This window comes from Siphateles boraxobius, unplaced genomic scaffold (assembly GCF_051911475.1).
Source record: "Siphateles boraxobius isolate OS27281-9 unplaced genomic scaffold, OSU_SipBor_1 19, whole genome shotgun sequence".
In the NCBI taxonomy this organism is placed as follows: Eukaryota; Metazoa; Chordata; class Actinopteri; order Cypriniformes; family Leuciscidae; genus Siphateles; species Siphateles boraxobius.
This window is the reverse complement of record NW_027508799.1, coordinates 15,934,251-15,959,592: the sequence shown is the minus strand read 5'-3', so window position 1 is coordinate 15,959,592 and position 25,342 is coordinate 15,934,251. Positions and strand designations below refer to the sequence as shown.

General features: G+C 37.5%; 1 protein-coding gene across 1 annotated transcript in view; it reads left to right on the top strand.

The window, feature by feature from the left end:
* slc2a13a (solute carrier family 2 member 13a) overlaps window positions 1-25,342 on the top strand; it is a 69,489-nt gene that overhangs the window by 7,240 nt on the left and 36,907 nt on the right. Inside the window, exons 2-3 of the mRNA XM_077233937.1 lie at window positions 4,036-4,195; window positions 5,613-5,821. Coding sequence (XP_077090052.1) covers window positions 4,036-4,195; window positions 5,613-5,821 — 369 coding nt within the window. The remainder of the gene's footprint in view (window positions 1-4,035; window positions 4,196-5,612; window positions 5,822-25,342) is intronic.

The window sequence follows — 25,342 nt, the reverse complement described above, 5'->3', positions numbered from 1 at the left end:
ACACTGTTGCTAATAATACGAGACAGCTACAGCTTCAGTGTAGAGTCTCACACTAATGAGTCCACTCTCTTGTTTAGCAGCTAAACCTAAGCAAAAGCATCTACAGTTTTTTAGTGGACATAAACAAGACACCAAAACAACATAGATTGTCTCCACTCCCTCTGACTGACTGTTACATCATTAGGGCAGAGCTTCAATATTGTTATTGTGATGGATTGTACTCAGGAAATCTGATTTTGAATAATGATATCAGTGGATTGATACTTGCTGAGTATTCCCTAGCGCATTTAAACAGATTTACTGATGGCCATTAATGTTGAAATAAGACACTCGCACTGTAACTCTCATGCAATATCAATAACATTGCAAATTGCGATTCAATTGTTTATTGTGTTTTCAGTACACATGGGCGTTCTAAAGTGAAGTGAGCTGACTCACTGTCTACATACATAGCTACCTTCTGAAGCAGCTTCCTAACCAAGACAAAACCTCACAAGTGTCTAATGACATTCTACTTCGGGATATAAACTTTGTTATCGGCAGCATAGTAATAACTCTCTGCAAGATTGAGTTAGCTGCTAAACTTACCATAAGAAAAGCTCGAAAATAGATAGGACATATTTTTTTGTGAAATTGGTTTATTTGAATGAGTTGGAACAATTTTTAGTGATATTTTTTAGTACTGAACTAATTTATCATTTGTTTCTAAGCATTTGTTTCTGCTCCGCAAAGTATGTGATTCTGACTTAATGACTGCATCAAATACATTAGTAGAAGTTTATGTCTGTAACGTGTCCTGTTTTTTGGGCCTGTTATATGGCTCGGTTCCTAGCCTAGTGAGTTAACTATGTACAATGCCCTCCTCTAATATTGGCACGCATGGTAAATATGAGCAAAGACGGCTGTGAAAAGAGCCAATCCCAGAATGCACTGCATGACAAGCTCAGTAAACAATACATCCAAGATGGTGGATGAAGTGAGAGAAATGTTGATTATAAATATATTACATTTAAAAATGCAAAATATAAGTAAAAATAGTTCTGTATCCCAAATAAAATGAATATTTGTGAGAGCTATTTATGTTTATGTTTTGAGTTATGCTGGGTTACGCTGTGAGAGTATTGTATTGGTTGATTAGCAACATGCTAACATCAGAAATTGCTGGAATCAATTGTTAGTCTAGTGTCCTGTGTTGACTGCAATTTGTAAGATGCAAGTTCCATTAAGTATCAACCCAGGATCATGGGAAAAACCTGGCTGTGGCGACATTTCTGCAAAATGAATGTATGTTGATTTATTTATTGCAACACTCTCAAAGTGAAATGTCGATTTACATTTATCCAACAGATAACATGAATCTGACACTGTTTTAGTATGTTGGCTGTTGTGTGTATCACAGCAGTTCGGTAATTAAATGTCTTGTGAGTGACTCTAAAAGTTAATAAATTTGAAAATAGCATTCATACACATTAAACCCTACCATAATAAGTAAAGCCAACATGAGATATAAGCCATTTACTGAAACCATTTACATACCATTTTAGCTCGTTTCTACAAGTCTTTAAGCTATTTTATTGTGCAATGCTCTACTAGGTAAGCTCCCAAACAAGTTTACTTGTAGTTAATATAGTATTTTACAAATCATGCACTAAAACCAATTTGAAGTAATAACATAGTATTATGCAAGACACCACATGAAAATTGTCTTTAATCAATAACCTACACCTGTAATCATAATTTGTGTGAATAGAAATAAAAGTTGCAGGTGATTTAAGCAGTAAAATGTATGTATTAGGATGCATCCATAGAAGGTAGCTGCTTTTTCAGGTTAGGTTTTGGAACAGACCCTTTGAGACAACTGGGCGAGTCGTGGTTTCATTGGATATGCAAATGATTTGATGTTTTGCCCCTCAGTGGCACGTATGAAAAATGAGGTGGCATGTTTTCACCACATACAGAGATATCATGCTCCACACCGGCATATGAGTCATTTTGAATGATCCTTCCATGTGGCATAATACTGGTCTTCCCACATGTATAAAAGATGAATAAGCATTGTTGGATAACCTGCATCAAACTACGTGAGAGGAGAATACATCCCTCACTCATGTGAAGTCAGTGTCTTCCAAAACGTAAATGAGATGCCAATAGCAGCTGTCTTCTCACAGTATTGATTAACCTCCTTGTGAGAGAAGCAGCGAGGCGTTCCCATGGCAACAGGTGCGTTGTCTGCCGGGCAACGAGAGCGACGGTGAACTGGGGCTATTAATAGACTTTATAGCGAGCGGTTATGTGGTAGACCTTGTCAGATTAATGTGAGCATGCATGGACTTTTTGTTTGTTCTCCTGTGTAAATATCATGTGAACACTGGTCCCGCCACACAACATCAATCTTCAATTTCCTCCCCATCCCAGTCTGCTGGAAGCAAATTCACATTTTATGGTGTCCCTGCTATTCCAGAAATCACTCTCTTGTTGAAAATGTGCATAATGTGACACATCTGGGATGTAATTGGTGGGAATGAGAAGGATGTGGCCTGGCTGTATCATCTCTTGAGCCCCATGTGATTGGCAGGGAACATGGGTACACAAAGCATATTCACTATGCGGGTCACATATTGTTGCGTGGTCCTTTGTAGATCTGAGAGACAATGCCAGTGTAATAAGGCTTTCAGTGTTTGGGTATTTATTATGTGGTGCATGTCTGCACTAGATTCGGATTCGAACAGCATTACTGGCATGCATAAACTCACTTACACATGTTAAATAAAACAACCTATATTTATTTTGTTTATTTATTTATAATATTATTTTTTCTACTACTATATATCAATTTTTTTACACTACTATACTTTAATGAAATGTTCACCCAAAAATATGTCATTTAATGACCCCTATGCCATTCCAAATCCATTTTATTATCATTGGTTGTGGAACACGATATGAAAATTAAGATTTCCCTTGTTTTGGTTGAATCACGGAAGCTACACCAGTTATTTTGCCAAGAGATCTCTTATTTATTATTTGTATACATGTGTCAGACAAAATCACTGAAATTAATGAGTTAGGAATATACTGGCTATAATGAAAGTGATTGGAGCTTGGGCTGTCAAACTCAAAAATTATAAAGATTAACTCTAGAATATATAGTGAACAAATAATATGGGATGCTTTATGATTCTTTTCTGAAATGTTTTTGGTGGGATGCACGATATATCGGGGATGCACCCGATAGGGAGTTTTTAGGGATGCACGATATATCGGCTACCATATCGGTATTGTCCGATATATGTTTATTTGAAATGTCATCGATATATTAAAGCCGATCAATAATTAATTATTTCCTTCAGCTGAGACACTTTAGATGCGCACTGTTCGCCATGATTGTTTTGAATTGCTTGAAATATAATAGGAATCACTTAAAAACTGGAAAATACAGTTAAGTGCAATATGTAACGCAAGTCTGTCATGAAGGCTAAATCATTATAATTGTGTGCTTGGGACATGGATTTTAATGGTGAGACTTTTGTTTTTGTAATCAGGCTCTCAAAAATTTTACACAAATTTGGATTTAGATTTATCAGAGAACAGACTGTAACAGAAACAGTAGTTTCTTCAACTTTTCCCCTTTTGTGTTCCACTGAAAGAAGAAAGTCATATGAGTTTGTAGCAACAGGTTGAGTGAAGGATTGAATTTTCAATTTTGGGTGACTCATATCCAAGTGTTTGTGCTTTGGGCACTATACTTTCTAACCACATGATAGATTTAGAAAGCAAACCTTTGTAATAAAAGACAAAAGTGTGTAGGAAAAAAAAAATCTGTTGTGCTTATCCATGTTTTTGACTTCTTCCATCCATGCCACTCAGCCACCCACCCACCATCCCCCACTCGCACAAAAAAAAAAACACCTCGAACAACATACTGCACTGTAATGTCTTATAATTAGTTTCACATCTGTGGAATGTGAGCAGCTAATGGAAAGATACCAAATGGAAAATAGCCTATATTTAACTGCTATATATATATCCGTCCAGGTATTGGGTCCATGACCATTCCTGTGTACATTGCTGAAACATCGCCACCCCACCTGAGAGGACGCCTAGTCACCATCAACACACTGTTCATCACAGCGGGCCAATTCATAGCCAGCCTTATCGATGGGGCCTTCAGCTACATGCAACATGGAGGCTGGAGGTAGGAGCACCAAGTCTTTGGGTTTTAATGACAGAATTTGCATTGAGTCTAGAATGTGTCTTGTTTCTTTGCTGCGGTGTCAAATGCGGGAGTTTTTGTCTGAATTGAGTGTGATGCGAGAATGAATTCACTGTGTGGACTCTACTGGAAAGAACCATCCTGTAGGGCAGATCCTGTAAATCATATTATTCTCACTCTATGTAGCCTTTCATAATAAACCCTCAAAACAAAAACAAAATAAATGTTAAACCAGCAAATATCCTCCTCACCATGTGCAGCTGTTGCTCTGGGAAAGAAAATGTTATAAATGTGTACTTGATGGAAATGTTGCCATTTATTTACTTTTATCTTCCCCAGGATCTAAACCACAAATCGTTCTATGCTCTATCGCTCTATGAAGGGATTACTGCATAACCAACTCATTCTCATGATAATTTGCAGTAACTAATGATTCAAAGGATGGCTAGGTTCATACAAAAATTTATGACAGTTTTTGTTTTATGTATTTTACAGATCAAGTTGGCTTTACTGGCAGATATTTTTGGTAAAAATAAAAAATGTGATTATTTTTTTCAGAAATACTAAGCACAAGCCTTACTGTTTGTCCCCACACTCTGTAAAAAATGATTTGCGTCTAAGATTTTAGTAAAATATGGGTAAAACTTTACAATAAGGTTTCTTTTGTAAACATTAGTTAACTACATTACTTTAATTAGTTAGAACTAACAATGAACAATACTTGTACAACATTTATTAATCTTAGTTCAAGTTCATTTCAACATTTACTAGCACATTCAAAATTTGTATCTATTAACAATAATGAATGCACTGTGAACTGACCTACGTAAACATTTTTATTAACTAACATTAACAAAGGTTAAAAGTTAACTAACATCTAAAGTGTAACCAGAAATTGTGTTTTCTTGTTTTAAGAATAAATGCATACTTGTACATATTATATGACCAGATTTCATACATTAATCCTATATACAGTATATATATATATATATACATTTATTTGCAGAGTTGAATATAGTCAGTTGGAGGACCATCACAATAAAGTGTTTGCAGATATTAAGCAGACAGTCTACTAATACCCTAATGACTGCTTTTCGACATGTAGTTATACATTTACTTATAATTAGTAAAATATCTAAAGTGGACTGTTGAAATAAAGTGTTGCCCAATTAGTCAATGGAATGCTTTTTTTTTTAGTTAACACCATTCAGCCTATACCATTAGCGTCACGTTCTGTTCACATCAGATGTAGTTTTTAAAAATAAACTAGTTACAAAGCGTAGGCACATGTAATCTTTTAGCAGCTGAGGATAAGAGATTATGAGACAAAAACAATGATTGTTTCTTCTAATTTCTTCTAACATCCTCAATTAATGAAATTTCTTTTTCATCTACGTAGGTATATGCTGGGTCTGTCAGTGGTCCCTGCATTGCTGCAGTTCCTAGGGTTCCTCTTCCTACCAGAGAGTCCTCGTTGGCTCATCCAGAAAGGTCTTACCCAAAAAGCCCGGCGGGTGCTCAGTCAAATACGTGGCAACCAGAACATTGATGAGGAGTATGATACTATCAAAAGCAGCATTGAAGAGGAGGAAAAGGACTGTGGAGGAGGTGAGAAAATAGTCTTGCAAACACAAAATATAGTCTCAGTTCACTGGTTTCATTAAATTATGGAAAGTACTCAAGTGCACAAGAGAACACCATGTGGATATTGGTAACTTAAGAAGCTTTCACATTTTCAGCGATTTGCTGCATAAATGCGCCCGGAAGCCATCCGTTTTAAATGGGAATTGGTGAATGGAGATGAAATGAGTATGAGTCATTAGACTGATTCAAACCGATCACTAATGAGTTGAGTCTTTTTAACCAATTAATTTAAAATAACTGACCCATAAGACTTATTTGTTAAAGTCCCCTTGTGGTGAAAATCAAGTTTTTGATGTTGTTTAAATGCCTATGTGGTGTTTTTAATATGGTTTAAGACAAACCATTTGCAAATTCATAAGTGAACACCATTGCTGAGGATTTTCAGCGGTTTGAAATCGCTGGTGTTTCTGACATCACAAATTACCTTGTAACCAATCAAGTCAACGTGTGATCATCAATGAGTGGATCTCTGAACTGCTGTGAGTGAGTGGAGGCGGGGCTAATTTGCATATTTATAGGACCACGTATATTAAATGCGGCAATGATGTAGAGTTACATTCAAGCTATTTTAAGGCATGATGAATACATTTTATTTAAGGAAAAATATGCTTAAATATGTAATTTTGGTGATCAAATATGAGTTTTAAGGGATCAAATTATTGACTACAGAGGGACTTTAATTATTTTGCAGTAGCACTATATATTCATGAGTGATGAAGTCCTAGAATTCTGCTACAGCAAAGTGTCCAATTCTGCTCCTGGAGGTCCACATTCCTGCAGAATTTAGCTCTACTTAACACACCTGGAAGTTTCTGTCGATCCTGAAGACCTTGATTAGTTCAGATGATTCAAATATATTTAGTTAGGGCCAGAGCTAAACACTGCTGGAAGATACTTTCCAGAAGAAGACACTCCTGTGTTACCGACTATTTTGGTAAAATGTTCCAAGTGCAATGGTCAAAGAATGCTTTATCACGAAATGTCATGAAAATCAATTGGCTCCAGTAGTCTCAGTTAAGCAACTACACATAGGATTTCAGACAGTAAAGCTCACATAATCCGTTGTCTGATACAGTCGGATATAACAGTTAAGTAGGAATAACTAATAGCAACAAACAGTACAGCATCTTGGCAACCTCAGTATCAATACATGTTTAGCCTTATGAAAGCAACAAGAACAACAAATCAAATTAATGGAAGACGTGGCAGGAAGTCTCACAGAATCAAAAAAGCTTGGGAAATGTCAAGTGTCAAGGGACAAAAGGATATTGGAAAGTGGATTTGTTCTGTACTTAATTACATCTGATTCAGAGGTCGCCAACTACTGGCTTAAGAGGACTTCACATCCCACTTTTCTCTGCAGAACTAAAAGTCAAGTCAAGTCAAGTCATCCTCATTTATATAGCGCTTTTAACAATGTAGATTGTTTCAAAGCAGCTTTGCAGAGATAAACATATAATTTAAGGTAACAGAAGAATCACAATATAATGGCACAAGAAAAAGTGAAGGAGCCCTTTAGAGTTTTCAAGCTCTATCCAGAACAACAATACTATTGTGGCACATTCGAAAATACCATGTTGCACATTTTTATCCGCTACAGTCCAGGAGGTAACTTGGTGGAGATTAATGGAAATGAAAGGGGAACAAATGTTTCTTAATGCCGAATAGTACATGCAGGGCACACCAGCAATAAAAACCCAAAGGTGCCACAGGTGTTCATGAACCAAAATTCATTTGAGTCAACCTATAATAGTAAAATGCAATGGAAGGCAACATTACCAGCAATTCAACAGCACAGCAGGGCAGAAACAACTACTGAATAGCACATATACTTGAACAGCATGTTTCACCCAAGCAAATCTAAATCGGCCGTAGGTGGATCCAATTACTATCCATGGGAAGTCCCCCACCCCCTAATCAGCCCTTATACAACCTGTTTTACTAACCAATCACATGTCAGTCAGTCTCCCAGCCACTTTAGAACATCTAAATATGATTGACACTTTGTTATGGGACAGGTTTCTGACCTCAGACAAGTCACTGTGAAACCAAGCCATAAGCCGAAGACCCTATGGACATTATGGTGATTACACCTTTGACAGAAACACATATGTTTTCTGGTTCTGCAGCTGTGATAGTGATGATCTCATGCTCTCATCACTCAAATGTGAAAGGTTACAAGGTTCATGGGTTTCAAATGGGCAATTGTCAAGTACTGTGACAGTAGGTAGTAGTTACAGAAGCTGAAGTAAAGTGATTGCAGTGATTGTTCTTAGGGGTTGTTTGGAGATAAGGTTGCATTAACCGAAAATTTTCCATCATTGACATAATTTTTTTAGCAGTGACGGAGAAATCTGAAGGCCGTCCGTCATTTTGACAGATTATACTGAGTGTGATCTATTGCAGTGTTTTTCAACTGGGTGGTCACGACCCAAAAGTGGTTTACGGAATGTGTAGTCAAGGAAACAACAACAAACGTAATTGTACGTTTTGTTCGTACGACTTTTATTTTGAAAGACGTGCATGAAAGCTCAAGCTGTTGACACTTCTGTCAGATGCGGTTGAATTAGTTGTTTTGCCTGTTCTGCTGTCAGATGAGATGTTGTCAGCCTATATGTCAGTAACATTATTTTAATATTATTTTCGTAACTTGTTACGAAATAAAGTCTCTCATCTCAGAAAAACGTACTTTCCTGTCCCATCAGCCAATATACTGTGTTCGTACCATTGCATTACTCTTCAATTGCACGCGCAAATGTAGCGTCGCGCGCTGTACTGTATATCACTTCATTATTAAGGGGAAAAGAAACTATGAGCATGAAACATTGTTGTCAATTAGTAAGTCTATTAGCTTGGAGAAAGAGTGGTTTGCAGAAACCAAAAGTCATTCATTTACTGTTAGAATTGTCCATTTTAAGAGTAAGAGTTTAACCAAAGACCCAAAGTCAGTTCTTGCTATGGCCACATTTGCATGCCCTATTTAAAAATACAGCATTTCTGGTCACCAGCATAAGGTATGTTTTGCAAGCTGGGACAGAAATGGTATAGCTGGGGATGCTGGTTGCTGGTTTGCTGGTCCCCAGCATGGTAAGCGGGAGGGCTGGTGGTCCAGCTACAAAAGCTCAGTCTTACTTGAGAACAGCATGCTGGTCCACCAGCTCGATACCACCAGTATAAACCAGCCTGGACTAACATGGAATTCATGCATGTTTCAACAGGGATCAACAAGGAATGTGTATGTGCAGTCCAAAGGGCATGTCTCAGGACACTGACAGTTTCTATGGGAACTGGAGCTTCTAACAGCAGTTGAAGTGACGTGATGACTTTACCAATTAGTGGTTGGATCTTTAATATAGAGGGCGGGATTTGATTCTCTCATTCACAGTAATATGAGAGCACCGTCTTGGTATATATTCCTCTTGGTTCAACAAATGAGCAGCTAGCCCTGCATTAAGTAGCTTGTAGTAACATGATGTTATCAACAATGTTTTGGAGGAGCAGGTTCAGATAATCAACCAATTAGCATGAGAGGAGGTTTATATATATATATATATATATATATATATATATATATATATATATATATATAAGCCTCTAAACGCCATGTCTGTCAAAAATTAAATAATGATATTGAGCGAATGCTCTCCGCACATACTATACTTTCGTTTAAAATCTACTAAAATCCGGTTCGTTGGCAGAAAACGCTAAACGCCACTTCCCTTCGTCAGCAAAAGCCTCCAAGTCCACAAAAGAACCAATCGGAACATATGAGTCAAATCATTTGATTTCAAGATGGATGGCGGCGTGCGTATGAGCAGACTTTCATTTGACGACCTGCAAGATTTTATCATGTTTTGTCCGTCATTACAGTGGCAATGACAGGATTTTGCAAAAAGCAAACACAACACTGTTCGTGGTGCTGCTGTTAAATTGACTTAGAAACGGATGTGGAAGTCACTTGCATCATAGCTCCCCCTACTGTGTGGATCAGTTTCTTCATTGTTACATTTTGAATTCTGCTTTCATAATGTTCAATGTTTCCAGTTCCATCTTTATGTGATTTTGAAATGTATGTCTTGTTGTCCAAAGAGGTGGGCTTAGAGGTTCTTGTGAAAAAAGCACACATGGACTTATCACTTGACACTGGACACTGGACTTGAGATTGTTGAAAATAATGCATTTCAATAACTCACTAATAACCTTTTCATTGCCACTAAAGCGAAATTACTGAACCTAAACACAAGAGCTGGTAAAAAAAAAGCTAATTTAAAAGAAAACATGTCAGACTTCATGCTGTTCTTCATATATATGAACAATTAATGATCAGCTGTCAGCAGCTGATGTGATTTGGTTTTGTAGATTAGTATTCCGTTAACTTGTCCTTTTGAAGTTTTAATAACAGGAAGTTGTCTGTGAGAATTTAATTATTGCTTGCAAAATAGAGCAAGAACTACTGTTTCCTGTTGGAGCCATGCCCAGTAAAAAGCTTGATTGTTTTTTACTGTGACACAAGGTCCAGTGAAACACTGCTGTAAAAATGTACTGATAAATCCTTGCCTGACAGTGGAGATCATCATATACTGACCTGAAAATCCCGTTCTCTCGCAAACGTTTTGAGGTCTTTGCGAAGGAACGCAAAGTTTCTTGGTGGAATGCAAACGTTTTTGCGAGGGAATGCAAAGTTTCTTGGGGGAACGGCCACCAAACACTTGTGAGAAAATGCAAAAGCATTGACAAATACTTTTTCCTTCATCTCATATTTTTTTCCTCCACCAGGTCCCTTTAGGGGCTCCGTAGTTTAGACCTACCCTGCTGAAAAATACAGCATAACCCAGCATGAATTCCATGTTGGTCCAGGCTGATTTATGTTGGTGGTAGTGCTGGTCTAACTGGTGGACCAGCACTCCCACTTCCCATGCTGGTCCCAGCATGCAAAACATACCTTATGCTTATCAATCCCACAATCCTCTGCACAAGCCTGCCACTCAACTCCCACAGAGAATAAATTGAAAACACCTGCCCAGCCCCGCACACTCAAAACATGTGGACAGTAACAGTAATATCAGTGGTAACAGTTCACATGCACTGCATAATTTCAGTGGTGACAGAGATTTTGAAGAGAATAATTATATTTGCATTGTAATCATGATGCGTTGTCCTACTGTGCGGATTGGATGTTGTTCTGTTTTTGTTTGTCGTCTTGTGTGTTTTGATTGTTCCTGATGTGAAACACCTCAGCACTAATAGAATAGGAAACGGTAGATGTGGAGAGGATCAAGGGAAATGTAATGAGAAATCGTCTAAATGAGGTGACACTGTTAAACCTGCCATCTGGTATCGCAATGACGGAGACAGCTAAAATGAAACATCACACAGTAAGCAATAGAAGTGAACCAGCAATGATAAATGTAAGACCTTTTAAAACAGTTTCCTTAGCCTTTTTAATAAACCCATATTGATTTGTAAGGATACAATTAAGCAATATTACATTCACACTTGTGCTGTTGTAGGCTACTGAATATTAGGGGCTGTTTACACAACACAGTTTTCAACTAAAAACGTAAAACCTTTTATGCGATTTGGCCGTTCGTTTACACGACGACGGCGTTTTGGGTGCCTGAAGACGCAAACTTTTGAAAACGGGTTCCAAAGAGCACGTTTTTGAAAACGGTCTCCGTGTAAACAACAAAAACACGACTCTCTGAAGATGATGACGTCATGTACATGCGTATTACGTGTTCAGTCTATAGTGTTTTTCATTGCCATCTAATGGCCTGGCAGCAGAATACAGCGTTTTTAGTCGTTTTTGCGGATCCGTGTGAATGGGGATTGTTTTGACAATGGTGTCGTCTGTACTCGGAAAACTCAAAGGAAAAATTTTCAGTTTTAAGCATATTGTTGTTATGTAAAGTTACCCTTAGCCTGACCATGCTAAAGCTCCAATTTGGATTACAGGGAAAATGTGACTATGATGACATTACTGCAAAATGATTTTATGAAAATGTGCTTCTTGCACATTTTGTGACGTGGCAAAGTGAAAAACGTGTGCAGTTTTATCTGAAACATATGAACGCAAAGTTGTATGATGTATTTGTTGTACGTGGTGACTCTGACGCTAGAAGGCTAATGCTCTATCATGTTTGAAAATAACAAACCACCCATACCTAACCGATAGTGATAACAAATACAAACATGAGCAAAAATGCATTTTCTGAAGAAACCATGCCATTTTAGCTTGCTCTGACAAGTATTTGTGCTATTTTATCAGGACTCAAGCTCTCTGCATAGGGCAAGTACAATGAGCTGAGTTACTGATCAAGTTTACAATGGCAGAAAGGCCATTCTTATGAAGCTGTTAATGCAAAAATCTAAATATATGAGAATACAAATCATGCACTATGGTAAAAGTGTTTTGAGGTCTTGACATAGTATTTTTAAAGGAACGACGTGAAAATCGTTTTTATTTTATTATATTTTATTTATATTTATTTTATTAAATTTGTTAATCTGCCCCGTATCATAATTTGTGTGAACAGGAATACAATTTGTAAGTGTTTTACTAGTGTTAATTTCAAGTGGAAACTGCCGTGAGCTGTATGAATAGGCAAATTTTTTTGAGTTTTGCAAAAATGTAGGTAGAGGCATGCTTCTCCAGTGAGTAAGAAATATAGGCAGTATTAACGACACCCTGAATTAATAATTCGGAGATTTCATGAAACTCTTGTGGAGCTCATGCCTCTAGGAAAATTGGTTTTAAATACACATGTAAATACATGTTCAGCAGCACATACTAAATTTGAACCAATGAATTAATGAGAATGTGTATTTATGTGTGTAGATGTGTTTTTTTCTTGAATTGTACAACTGTACATCTTTGTACAGTGTGCTTTTATGCACCGTGTTACACCTTTTTAACACCTTGCATCTAAGTGTCTGCTTTCATCTCCAGACTTCATTATCCCCTAAGTGGCAAGATTTGCACATCTTATTTATAACATGACAAATTGAATATTAAAATGCTGAAGGTGAGAGTTGAAAAAAAGCTAAATAAAGTATATTTATATTTTGTCCTGAAAGTAATGAGAATTTCCAGCGCATTGTGGGCTAAGTCTAATTTCACATTTAGTATTTTAAATATACATAATTCAATAATATTTTCACTCTATTTGCATAATTTTACTAAATTCCCCGACATATTACATGTATTGTATTTTTCATCTCAAACATGCTGCTTTCAGGCACTGTTTTCTCTTTGGTAAACAAGTAAACTTAACTTACATAATAATAAGAAGAAGAAGAGGTTTGTGTGGTGGAAATAACCTCCAGTCCTATTTTTCTGAAAGACTAAATTCTCACAAAATAAGTATTGAAATGAACTATTTTTATACATAAAAGACACAACTAAATGATGGAAAAGAAAAGAAAAAAAAATTGTAGACTTAATAAAATATATTTCACATAGTTAGCTATAAACATCTTAATAGTTCAGCATGATTCTCTTCAAAATGTTCCTCCCTCATTAAAATAATTGACCTGAATGAGAAAACTGAAGGTATGTTTAAATTACAACGATGTACTAAAAACTGGAAAGTTTGCGTTTTTCGCATACAGGCTGCAACCTTGTCAAAATGATCCCTGTTCACGAGGATCTGCAAAAAAGACTAAAAACACTATTAACACTATAACGACTATATTATTCATGCTAGGCCAGTAGTTGGCGATGTCACTTTGTAATGAAACACTACGCACCTATAGATTGAACAGGTAATATGCATGCGCAGGACGTCACTGTTATTAAAAATTCACATTTTTTTAGTTTACATGGAGACGATTACGGTATCATTTTCAGAAAACTTGCACCTTGAAACGCATTTTCAAAAGATTGCGTTTTCAGGCCCTGAAAACTGTATTGACGTCTAAATGAACGGCCAAAACCTATATAAAAATAAATAAATCAATCAGTTTTTAGTTGAAAACGGTGTCATGTAAACACTTCCCTGCAACTATAGAAGAAAGTTTACACTAATGTCAACTATAGCGCCCCTTGTGGCAATACTGAGAATGCAACATCTACTTCCAGTGCCTTGTAAACAGCAAATTCTATATTGTCACATTTCATAACTCTTGCTTGTGCAACTAAAAGTGTTTTCATTCATGTACTAGCCTAGTTTGCAGGCCAATGATCAAAAATAGCTCTTTTTTAAGTGTGTAAAAAGCCTTTCAGACAAAAGTTCTGTAAATACATGTCTCATTTTTGTTTATTTTGTGCATGAGTGTATTAAACTGTATGTTTGTTTGTTCTGATACAATCATAGTGATCGTATCATAGAGTGAGGCATTGAAAATAACCTGTATTATCCTTTGATAAAGCAAAATGTGAGAAGATTGGATCTCAGGCTTTTAGTGCATTATATTAACAAGACCAGAGAGCATTAGAACATACTGATCTATTCACGAGTTTTGTGATGTTTGCCATGTTATGTTCATTCATCATACAGTCTGTAGCTTTTTTAATATAATGCTCCCAGTTAAAATATGCAGCTAATATTTTGCAAACTTTGTGTAGATGTTCCCCAAATGAGCAGGAACAGAGACATGTGTGACAAACCGCGCTGAAATCTCTTATCCGCCACATCTAACTGGACACAGAAACATACACACACAACAGGCGGAAACTGTCACAATGATGATGTCTTACAATATGAGATGTGCTTCTCATTGCAAATTCTGCCATTTTGGTGACATTTATGAGGATTGTGGGAAGTAGAAAAGAACTGTTGCTTAGAACAATGTCCCAGAAATTGTGAATAATTTGAGCTTTTTCAAGCACACTCAATAGAAGAGAGGCTTTTCATGCATTTTCATACATTTCACACATAATAGCTGATGATGTTATAAGAAAGCTCTGTGGATTTGGACTCTTGGTCTGAAAAGAGCTCTAAGAAGTGAAATGTTAGTGAATACATGCTGATAAAAGTGCGAGAAAACATGGAAATATTGTTTAGATAAGGAAAATATGCCCCAGATACTGTACTTAAAACCCCATGAAATGATTGGAATGCAATTTTATGTTATTTCTAAATCAGTTGATTTGATTGTGTCTTTAAGACTATGTGAACTGGGCTTGTTAGTAGTATAGTAATCATACAAACGCCTCAAATTATCGAAATTCAGTTTTGTCATTTGTAAATGTTTTTTGGGTGAACTCAGTGAAATAATCTGTTAAATAAGCAGCTGGTGTCTCACTCTAAAAAGAAAGCCCTATTTATGATGTGCTTTTGTGTAAATCGTGTTTCCAATGACAACAACACTGAGATCAGGTGATATTCAGCGGCCCTGGTATCTGTCTCAAGAGGGTAAATGGGAGCGAGTTTAAGCCATTGGAGACAGACAGTTGTGTAAAGCATATGTGTCCCTTATGTTCTCCTGCCATCTGTGAAAACATCATTTTCCATCATACTGTGGGATATTGTCAGGCTGTAATGTGCTGCTGACCTGTTGCTTTACACAATATCAAACCACTGAAAAGAATTGTCATTTTGTTCTTCTCTTGCTCTTAAACGTTTGACTTTGAGGAGATGGAATGTCCTTTATGATTGTTGATGATTATAAAGCTCTTTGGATTTACAGTAGTACATTGTAACACAGTTTGTTGTTATGGGAAGAAGGAGGCGGGAACCAGCGAATAATCAACAGGTTTTAATACCAAAAATAAAACAAATACAAAACAAAAGTAAAAGACAACAGTCCCTCACGGACGACTGCTGTCACATATAATAAAACAAAACAAAACACAACACAACATAAGACCAGGCCTGTTCCTCTCTCGATCTCCACTGTCGTCACTCCTCCTTTTAAAAATTTTTTAGGTTAACATTTTTGATAAAAGATTACGAGGGAATATGATTTTTTAAATTTTTATGTGCACTGATAAATCTGTTACATCTATTTCTGGGTTTGAGTTTTGTTTGAGTTGTTAGCCTGTTAGTTTTGCACTGTTCCAAGTTTACTTCATGTCTCACCTGTGTCTAGTTAATTATCTCGTTTTTTCCCTAGTGATTACCATCACTCACAATATAAAAAATCCCTTCATCAAACATTATACCAAAATCCACTTGAAGCTTGAATTCAGGACATGTGATAAATGTTTTACAGAATTTCTGAATTGCTAAAACACATTTCTCGAAACCATCACCCACTTTCTCAAAAAGTTAAACACAAAACCAAATCTTTGAACTATATTCAGAGAACTACACTCTTCCGGCAAAATCAAACAATTGCCTCAAAAGACCATTTTATCTGTGCTCAAAATCAAACAATATGTTGTAACAAAGTAAACAAATTTAGCAATTATGTAAAGAAAGTATAGTAATCACAACTTAAAGTAGTAAGGTGAGTATTACGAATATATTGTATACTGTGTGTACTGCAAGTGCAGTACATTTACATTTACATTTTACATTTATTCATTTAGCAGACGCTTTTATTCAAATCTACTTAAAAATGAGAACAATAGAAGCAGTTAAACTAACAGTAGGACAACAATACGTAAGTGCTATAACCTTTCACAGTTTAATTTTAGTGCAGTTTTTTTTTTATAGAATAGAAGAGAAGAGAAAGTGTTAGTATTACTGAATCAAGTGCTGCCGTAAAAGATACGTCTTCAGCAGTTTCTTGAAAGTGGCTACTGACTCAGAAGGTCTGGTTGAGTTAGGCAGATCATTCCACCAACAGGGAACAGTCATGGTAAAGGTCCGGGAAAGAGATTTTGTGCCTCTTTGAGATGGTACCACAAGACAACATTCGCTAGCAGAGCGCAAGTTTCTGGATGGCACATAAGTCTGAAGTAATGAGTTTAGGTAAGAGGGAGCAGTGCCAGTGGTTGTTCTGTAGGCAAACGTCAGTGCCTTGAATTTAATGCGAGCGGCAACTGGCAACCAGTGCAATTTTGTGAGGAGAGGAGTGACATGTGCTCTCTTTGGCTCATTAAAGACTACTCTGGCTGACGCATTCTGGATCAATTGTAGAGTTTTGACAGAGCAAGCTAAAAGACCAGCCAGGAGAGCATTACAATAGTCCAGTCTGGATAAAACAAGTGCTTGGACAAGGAGTTGTGTAGCATGCTCTGTAAGGAAGGGCCTGATCCTCCTAATGTTGTGCAAGGCAAATCTGCAGGACCGGGCAGTATTGTACTGAATCTTATATAGTATTGAATGTCTGAATATTCAGCACTTGCATACTGTAAAAATACAGTAGTCCAACTACAAAAGGTTAAAAGACTCTAAATAAAAAGCATGTTACAGTGCACTCAAAAGAGGTGTGCAACTGCAAAATCAAAGTCAGTGAGAGATTCATTCTGCCTCAGCATCACGTCTTCATGCTGGGTACGGCCTCAGGACTTTGTCAACATCACAGACAATGTCGTCTCTTGCCAGGCAAAGGGAAAAACCCTCTGGTATGCTATATCCAGCCTTGACAACACTGTCCACACCTTGCTCTTTCTCGTCCTCTTCCTCCTTGTTTACCACCCCTTACACATACTCTTCCTCCTCTCCCTCTTATTTAGTTCTATCCATTATTGGTATCAACATTCTTTGCAACATTTTGAGTCAATTTTGGAACTCTTAACTGACTTGTATTTTGTACTGTTGTTTTGATCACATCACTAGAAACAAGTGTGAACAATTTTGAGTCGTTGTGTGTAAACGATGACAACTGTGTTGTAGATTTGTTTACCATTTGCCTGCCTGTGTTTAGCGTTTTGCAATATAAGTGCATCACAGTGCAACATTTTTTTAGTGAGTGAGAAGTGTTTAGAGTTTTTAGCATGAGATTTGCAAACAGTGTCTTAACTAATTGAACTTGTTTAATGTTTTAAAGAGAGAATCATTTATTCGACAAGTCAAGTCACCTTTATTTATATAGCGCTTTTACAATACAAATTGTTTCAAAGCAGCTTTACAGAGATAACAGGAAAGTAAAGTTGTAATAGTATTGTTAAATTAAAAATTAAATGTTAAATGTCCCCAACTAAGCAAGCCAAAACCCAATGGCGAATGAAGGCGAAAAAAAGGCGACAGTGGCAGGGAACCAAAACTCCATCAGGTGACAGAATGGAGAAAAAAACCTTGGGAGAACCCAGGCTCAGTCAGGGGACCAGTCCTCCTTTGGCCAACAAACGAACAGTGTATGATTATGATTTAGGCGGCATTATAGGTCAGACGTCAGATTGGATCAGAACTTTCACAATATTTATCCAGTTCATCTGGTTAGGAGTCGGAGTCATCACGCCGGTATGGAGATGAGTTTGTTGAGGTGTCCATGAGGCCTTCACAGTGTTAATGAGGCTGGCACTTCAGGGATGCGTTGTCGTCGTGTCCACGTGATGGTCCTTCATCAGATCTGGATATGGCCTGGATCCGGTGGACTGCGGTAAACCTCAGGATAAACAGAGAGACTAATATTAGCGTAGACGCCATCCTTCTTATGATGTACAAAGTACATTAGGATTTATGCGAAGTGTTCCCGGTTCCGGCTGATCTAAACTATGCAGCCTAACATTGAATTATAGCAATCTATAATGTGTTATGTGTATGCTAAGCCAAAGAGATGTGTTTTTAGTCTAGATTTGAACTGACAGACTGTGTCTGCTTCCCGGACAATGTTAGGAAAATTGTTCCAAAGTTTTGGTGCCAAGTAGGAAAAGGATCTACAGCCAGCAGTTGATTTTGATATTCTAGGTATTATCAACTGGCCAGAATTTTGAGATCGCAATAGACGTGAAGGACTATAATGGGTTAAGAGCTCACTCAAGTACTGCGGAGCTAAACCATTTAGTGCTTTGTAAGTAATCAGCAATATTTTAAAATGTATACGATGTTTAATAGGGAGCCAATGCAGTATTGACAGAACCGGGCTAATATGGTCATACTTCCTGGTTCTGGTAAGAACTCTAGCTGCTGCTGCGTTTTGGACCGGCTGTAGTTTGTTTATTAAGCGTGCAGGGCAACCACCCAGTAGAGCATTACAATAATCTAGCCTTGAGGTCATGAACGCATGAACTAATTGTTCCGCATTTGTCAACGAGAGCATATGACGTAATTTAGATGTATTTTTAAGATGAAAAAATGCGCTTTTAACGATACTAGACACATGACTTTCAAATGAGAGATTGGTATCAAAGAGCACACTCAGATTCCTAACTGATGACGAAGACTTGACAGAGCAGCCATCAAGTGTTAAACAGTATTCTAGGTTATTGCGTGTGGAAGTTTTTTGTCCAATAATTAGAATCTGTTTTTTCAGAATTTAGTAGAAGGAAATTACTAGTCATCCAATTTTTCATATCAGCTATGCATTCCGTTAATTTTGTGAATTGGTAAGTTTCGTTAGGTTTTGAGGAAATATCGAGCTGAGTATCGTCAGCATAACAGTGAAAACTAATTCCATGTTTCCTAATGATATCTCCTAACGGTAGCATGTACAGAGTGAACAGCAGCAGTCCTAGTACTGAGCCTTGTGGTACGCCATACTGAACTTTTGACCGATAAGACATCTCTTCATTTACTGCTACAAACTGATAACGGTCAGATAAGTATGATTTAAACCATGCTAGTGCAATTCCACTAATACCAACATAGGTTTCTAGTCTATTTAATAGAATGTTGTGGTCAATGGTGTCAAATGCAGCACTAAGATCAAGTAACACTAATAGAGTGATACAACCACGATCGGATGATAAGAGCAAATCATTTGTGACTTTAATGAGAGCAGTCTCAGTAGAATGGTACGGTCTAAATCCGGACTGAAAATCCTCGCAGATAGCATATCCTTCAAGAAAGGAACACAGTTGTGAGGATACTGCCTTTTCTAATATCTTTGACAGAAAAGGCAAATTCGAGATCGGCCTGTAATTGACTAATTCCGTAGGATCAAGTTGTGTTTTTTTAACAAGCGGTTTAATCATAGCCAGCTTAAAGGGTTTTGGTACGTATCCCATAGACAAAGACGAATTAAGGATATTGAGAAGAGGATCTATGACCTCTGGAAGCATCTCTTTCAACAGTTTAGTCGGTATAGGGTCTAACATACAAGTTGTCGATTTAGATGATTTAACGATTTTGCAAAATTCTTCTTCTCCTATAGCAACAAATTAATCAAATTTTTCCTCAGGGAGACTACAATGCACTCCCTGATGCGATACTGTAGTAGACGGTTGCATAGTTATAATTTTGTCCCTGATATTATCGATCTTATAAGTGAAGAAGTTCATAAAGTCATTACTTCTGTGTTTCTTCTGGGCTTGAAGCTTTATTTTTCGTTAGTTTAGCCACTTTTTAAAATAAATACCTAGGATTATGTTTATTTTCTTCTAATAGGGTTGAAAAATAAGCAGATCTAGCAGCTTTTAAAGCCTCTCTGTAAGCAATCGAGCTCTCCTTCCATGCAATCCGAAATACCTCTACTTTTGTTTTCTTCCAGTTGCGCTTCATTTTTCTGGCTGCTCTCTTAAGGGCCCGGGTGTGCTCGTTGTACCACGGCGTTGGACGCGTCTAAAGTGCTGGAAAAGAGAGAGTTAAAATGTTCTGTTGCAATATCGAGTTCTTCTAAGCTATCTGGGATGCTGAGATGATGAAACTGATCAGGAAGATTATTGATAAAGCAATCTTTCGTGGCAGAAGTGATAGGTCTAACATATTTATAACACGGAGGTGGCTTTGCAGCCTCGGCTAAATGTAATTTACATGAGACTAGATAATGATCTGAGATGTCGTCGCTCTGCTGCAGTATTTCAACAGCATCAACATTGATTCCATGTGATAATATTAGATCTAGAGTATGATTACGACAATGAGTAGATCCTGACACGTGTTGTCTAACTCCAATTGAGTTTACAATGTCTTTAAATGCCAATCCCAATGCATCTTTTTCATTATCTACATGTATATTAAAATTACCAACAATTAGTACTTTATCTGCAGCCAATACTAATTCTGATAGAAAGTCAGCAAATTCTTTGATAAAGTCTTTATGGTGCCCTGGTGGCCTGTATACAGTAGCCAGTAGGGCTGTGCATTTAATCGAATTTCGATTTCAATTTCGATTTTGGCTCCAAACGATCTCCAAAATAGTACAATCGAGTAAAAACGATTATTTTGCCATGTTCTGTTTTGCAAGAACACTCTTATTTTGTCTTTTTTTCTGAATGACTCGCGCACGCGCACATCCGTCCCTCCCAAAGCCATAAACTCTCTCAGTCTATACAGTCATAAATTGCAAGCAAAATAAACTTCACAATAACAATTGGCTAATTTAATATAGACTGGAGTGAGACCAAAGACGTCTCTCGAGCTGTCGCGATCTCTTTCTGCTCGATCACTGTAGCGCCTCAGTTCAAGCGAACGGTAGCGCGCGCACATGACCTGATCCTCTGATCTGTTCCGCTTTACAGCACGAAACAAATAGAGAATGAACACAAGGAGCGACATTGACGCTTGTCCGGGAATAGGGGATTTTTAAGTTACAAGTGAAAGAGAGTTTTACTTGCCCGACCGATCGAAACGCGAGATGGTTTTGATCTTACACAGTCAGTGTAAACAGAGATCGGTAATGGATAGTTTCTGGAAGCTGCCCTGTCTATTTGTGAGAGAGACATTAGTGGAGAAATCAAAACAAATGAGCCTAACAGCTCACACAAAAACTCACAGAAGAAACATACTGAGGTAGAAATGTTGAGTTTTTTATTTATTTATAATATATGATACATGTATTATACATAAAATATGATATAACATACATAACATAACACGACTAAGAGCTGTTCTATAATATCACGATTGCGAATGTTACATTGAATTTATAGTTTAATAAACAAGTAGCCTAGTTTATATGTAGTAACTTACATTATAGACGCAGTATTGACTGGTTTTGTTCTATTTCACCGACGAAAATAGTTACAAAAGAAAAGCAACACTAAGCGCTGTGTTTTGTTACTGAATGATTCATTATTTTGAACGAATCGTTTTAATGAATGACTCGATTCATTTATTAAGACGGTCACTTGTCGCCACCTATTGATTTATTGTTTAAAGGTATCATTGATTTTATTTTTTATTTCATTATTTGTTTAAACATTAATCTCATAATATTTTTACAGTTGTAATTTTGCAGTGTAAATTACTTTAATGGATAACAGCCCTTTTTATTAAAACTGAATTTGATCAAATGTAAGAATTTGACATAAAACATATTTAGTAAGGTTTAATAAATGTCCTTTATTAAGGTAAATAATGCCCTGGTGACCCCCTACAACAAATTACTTTGTAAAAAGGTAACCTTTTTCATGTTACCTGAAAGGTGTCTTTTAATAAATATAACACGTTCCCAAAGTCATGTGAAATAATCGTGTTATATAATCGTGATTTCAATACTGACCAAAATAATCGTGATTATGATTTTTTCTATAATCGAGCAGCCCTAGTAGCCAGCAGAATTCTCAAACGTGGTTTATCGTTTACACTATATATTTTTACATTAAGCACCAACACTTTAAAAGAAGTATATTTAAACTAGATTTCTTAGTGGTTTTGAAAATATTACTATAAATTACAGCAACACCTCCCCCTTTGCCTTTTGGAGGAGGTTCATGTTTATAACAGTAATCTTGCGGGGTGGACTCATTTAAAGTAATGTAATCGTTTGGTTTTAGCCAGGTTTCTGTCAAACATAACATATCTAGGTTAAAATTCTGAAATCATATCATTAACAATAAGTGCTTTTGAAGTAAGGGATCGAATATTCAGCCACCCAAGCTTTATCGTTTGCTCATCTGTATTATATCTGTTTTTTATTTGTTGAACATCAATTACATTTTTAACCTTAGATAGGTTTGGAAGTTTTTTGTATTTCCAAATTCGGGGAACAGAGACAGTCTCTATATGATGATATCTAGGTGAAAGAGCCTCTATGTGATTGGATTTATCTGACCTTGGTGACGCGAGGCCGATAGCAGACGGTCTGTTTAGCCAGTCTGTCTGCTTCCTGACCTGAGCCCCAGATTGTCATGTTTTTTCTCTAAGACTATGAGCCAAATTACTAGAGAGAAGAGCAGCACCATCCCAGGAGGGATGAATACCATCTCTTTTCAACAGGCCAGGTTTGCCCCAAAAACTTTTCCGATTTGTCTACGAATTCTATATTATTTTGCGGACACCACTTAGACAGCCAGCCATTGAGTGAACACAATCTACTAACTATCTCATCACTCCTTCGGACTGGAAGGGGGCCAGAGCTAATTACAGTGCCTTACATCGTACTTGCGAGTCCAAACACCTCTGTAATGTTAATTTTGGTGATCTCCGACTGGCGAAGTCGACATCATTAGTGCCAACGTGAATAATAATCTTAGAGTATTTACGATTAGCATTAGCCAGCACTTTTAAATTTGCTTTGATGTCAGGCGCTCTGGCTCCCGGCAAACATGTGACTATGCTGGCTGGTGTCTCTATTTTCACGTTCCGTGTAATAGAATCGCCAATTACCAGGGCACAATAAACAAAATTCTCAGTCGGTGTTTCACTGAGTGGGGCAAATCGATTTGTTGTGGTAATTGGAACAGAAGAGTGGTTTTTTGATCCGCGACTAGAGCGAACCCTCACTGTCACTCATCTGCCTGGCTGCACAGGCAATAATTCCGCCGGAATCGAATAATGTAAAGGGTTCACTATGCTAGCCGCATCCAAATAAGTATCTAAAGGTCTTGCACACTTACTATCCTCAATTAAAGTTTGGATGCGTGTCTCTAGTTCAGAAATCTTCTCCGTCAGCCTGACTGTTTCCTTGCATTTATCACATATATATCCTATATTGCCGACAGGGAAGGCTATACTAAACATGTGGCATGAAGTGCAGGTGACAATAACAGGACAAGACCTTACTCACCGTGTTTGTTGACTGATTCTTACTCACCTGGGCTTTTATTAACTCAGAGGTAAGGGCGTGCGAGAGAAAAACAAATAAATAAACTGAGCGCACAGGTGGCGCGTTAACAGACTAGCAAGTTACTAGTGTGTCGTGCTAAGAATAACGGAAGCCAGCGAATGATAAGTAAGCTGTAATTAGTAGTATAAACAATTAGAAATTATAGTAAATGATGGTTCAAAACAGAAAGAAATACGAAGCTAATATGAGGCTTAGACGGAGCTTACAGCCTCGAAGCAGACAAAACTCAAAGCACAGCAGGCAGCGAGGCAGACAGGGAACAAATTGGTTTAGGCTTTTGAGAATTCGGTTCAGAGAATGGGAAATAGTGTTTTAGCTTTTCAGAAAAACATGGATGAAATAGTTTTCTGAAATAGAAGTTTCATTTTTCAAGATTTCCATTAGTCAAAATTGCACCTAATTGAACAATGACCTAAATATGTATACTGTATGAAGCTTTAGAAATTATGTCAGTATTCTGCTCTCACAATGTCAACCGTTTTACCATTGAGTGGTCATGTCTCTAACTTCACGGCATATCTGTAATTAAAAAGGAGATGGACAAGGTGTAAAAGAACAAGAGAGAACCTTTATTCTCCTGTAGGATTTTTCTTGGCATATTAATATTAAATGGAAGTCAGAATACATCAGAAGTTTGATCATATTCCAGGCTGCTGCAGTTGTCAGCAAACCTCTTCTGACTTTTAGCAATAAAGAGCCTTGTATGTACATAATTAGAAAGAAAAGTATTACTTAGGGTTGCATGGATTACCCACTTTTGAGGGTTTTGAGAGATATAGATGAATAGGTGATTCCTTAGAATATGAAAGAATATTAAGAGTCGACACAGAATGTTTCACAATCCTAAGTCACCAGCCCTGTCACCTTCAGCACTACATCTTCCAAAATCCTTCCTGAGTCTGTTCCAGTGAGAGAAATTCCAGAGTCTGCTTCAGTCCCAGAGTCCAGTCACAAGCCTGTTCCAACCTCAGAGTTAAGTCCTGAGCCTGCTCCGGAGTCTAAGCCAAGTCCAAGGACTACTAAAGCCACTACTAAACTCAGAGGAAGCAGAGGACGAAACACCCCTCTGCCAGTCCAGCCCCTGACTACTACCCAGTGTCTGCTCCAGTCACTGAACACATCCCAGTGTTGGCTCCAGTCCCTGACTTTAGTCTAGTGATGGCTCCAGTCCCTGAGTTCAACCTCATCCCAGTTTTCAGTCATGAGTCCGCTCCAGTCCCAGATTTCAGTAATGAGTCTGCTCCAGTCCCAGATTTCAGTAATGAGTCCGCTCCAGCCTCAGAGTTCTGTATCGAGTCCATCCCGGCCCCAGAATCTACATTGGAGCCCACTCCTACCTGTGAGTTTTCTCTAAATTTACCTCCAGTCATTGAGGCCGTACTAGAATTCTCCTTCCACCCTAAGAGTCCACTCCAGAATACGGTCCGGTGAAGGCTTCAGCCGCATGCCCGCTCTCGTCCCAGAGCTCAACCCGGTTCCTGCTCT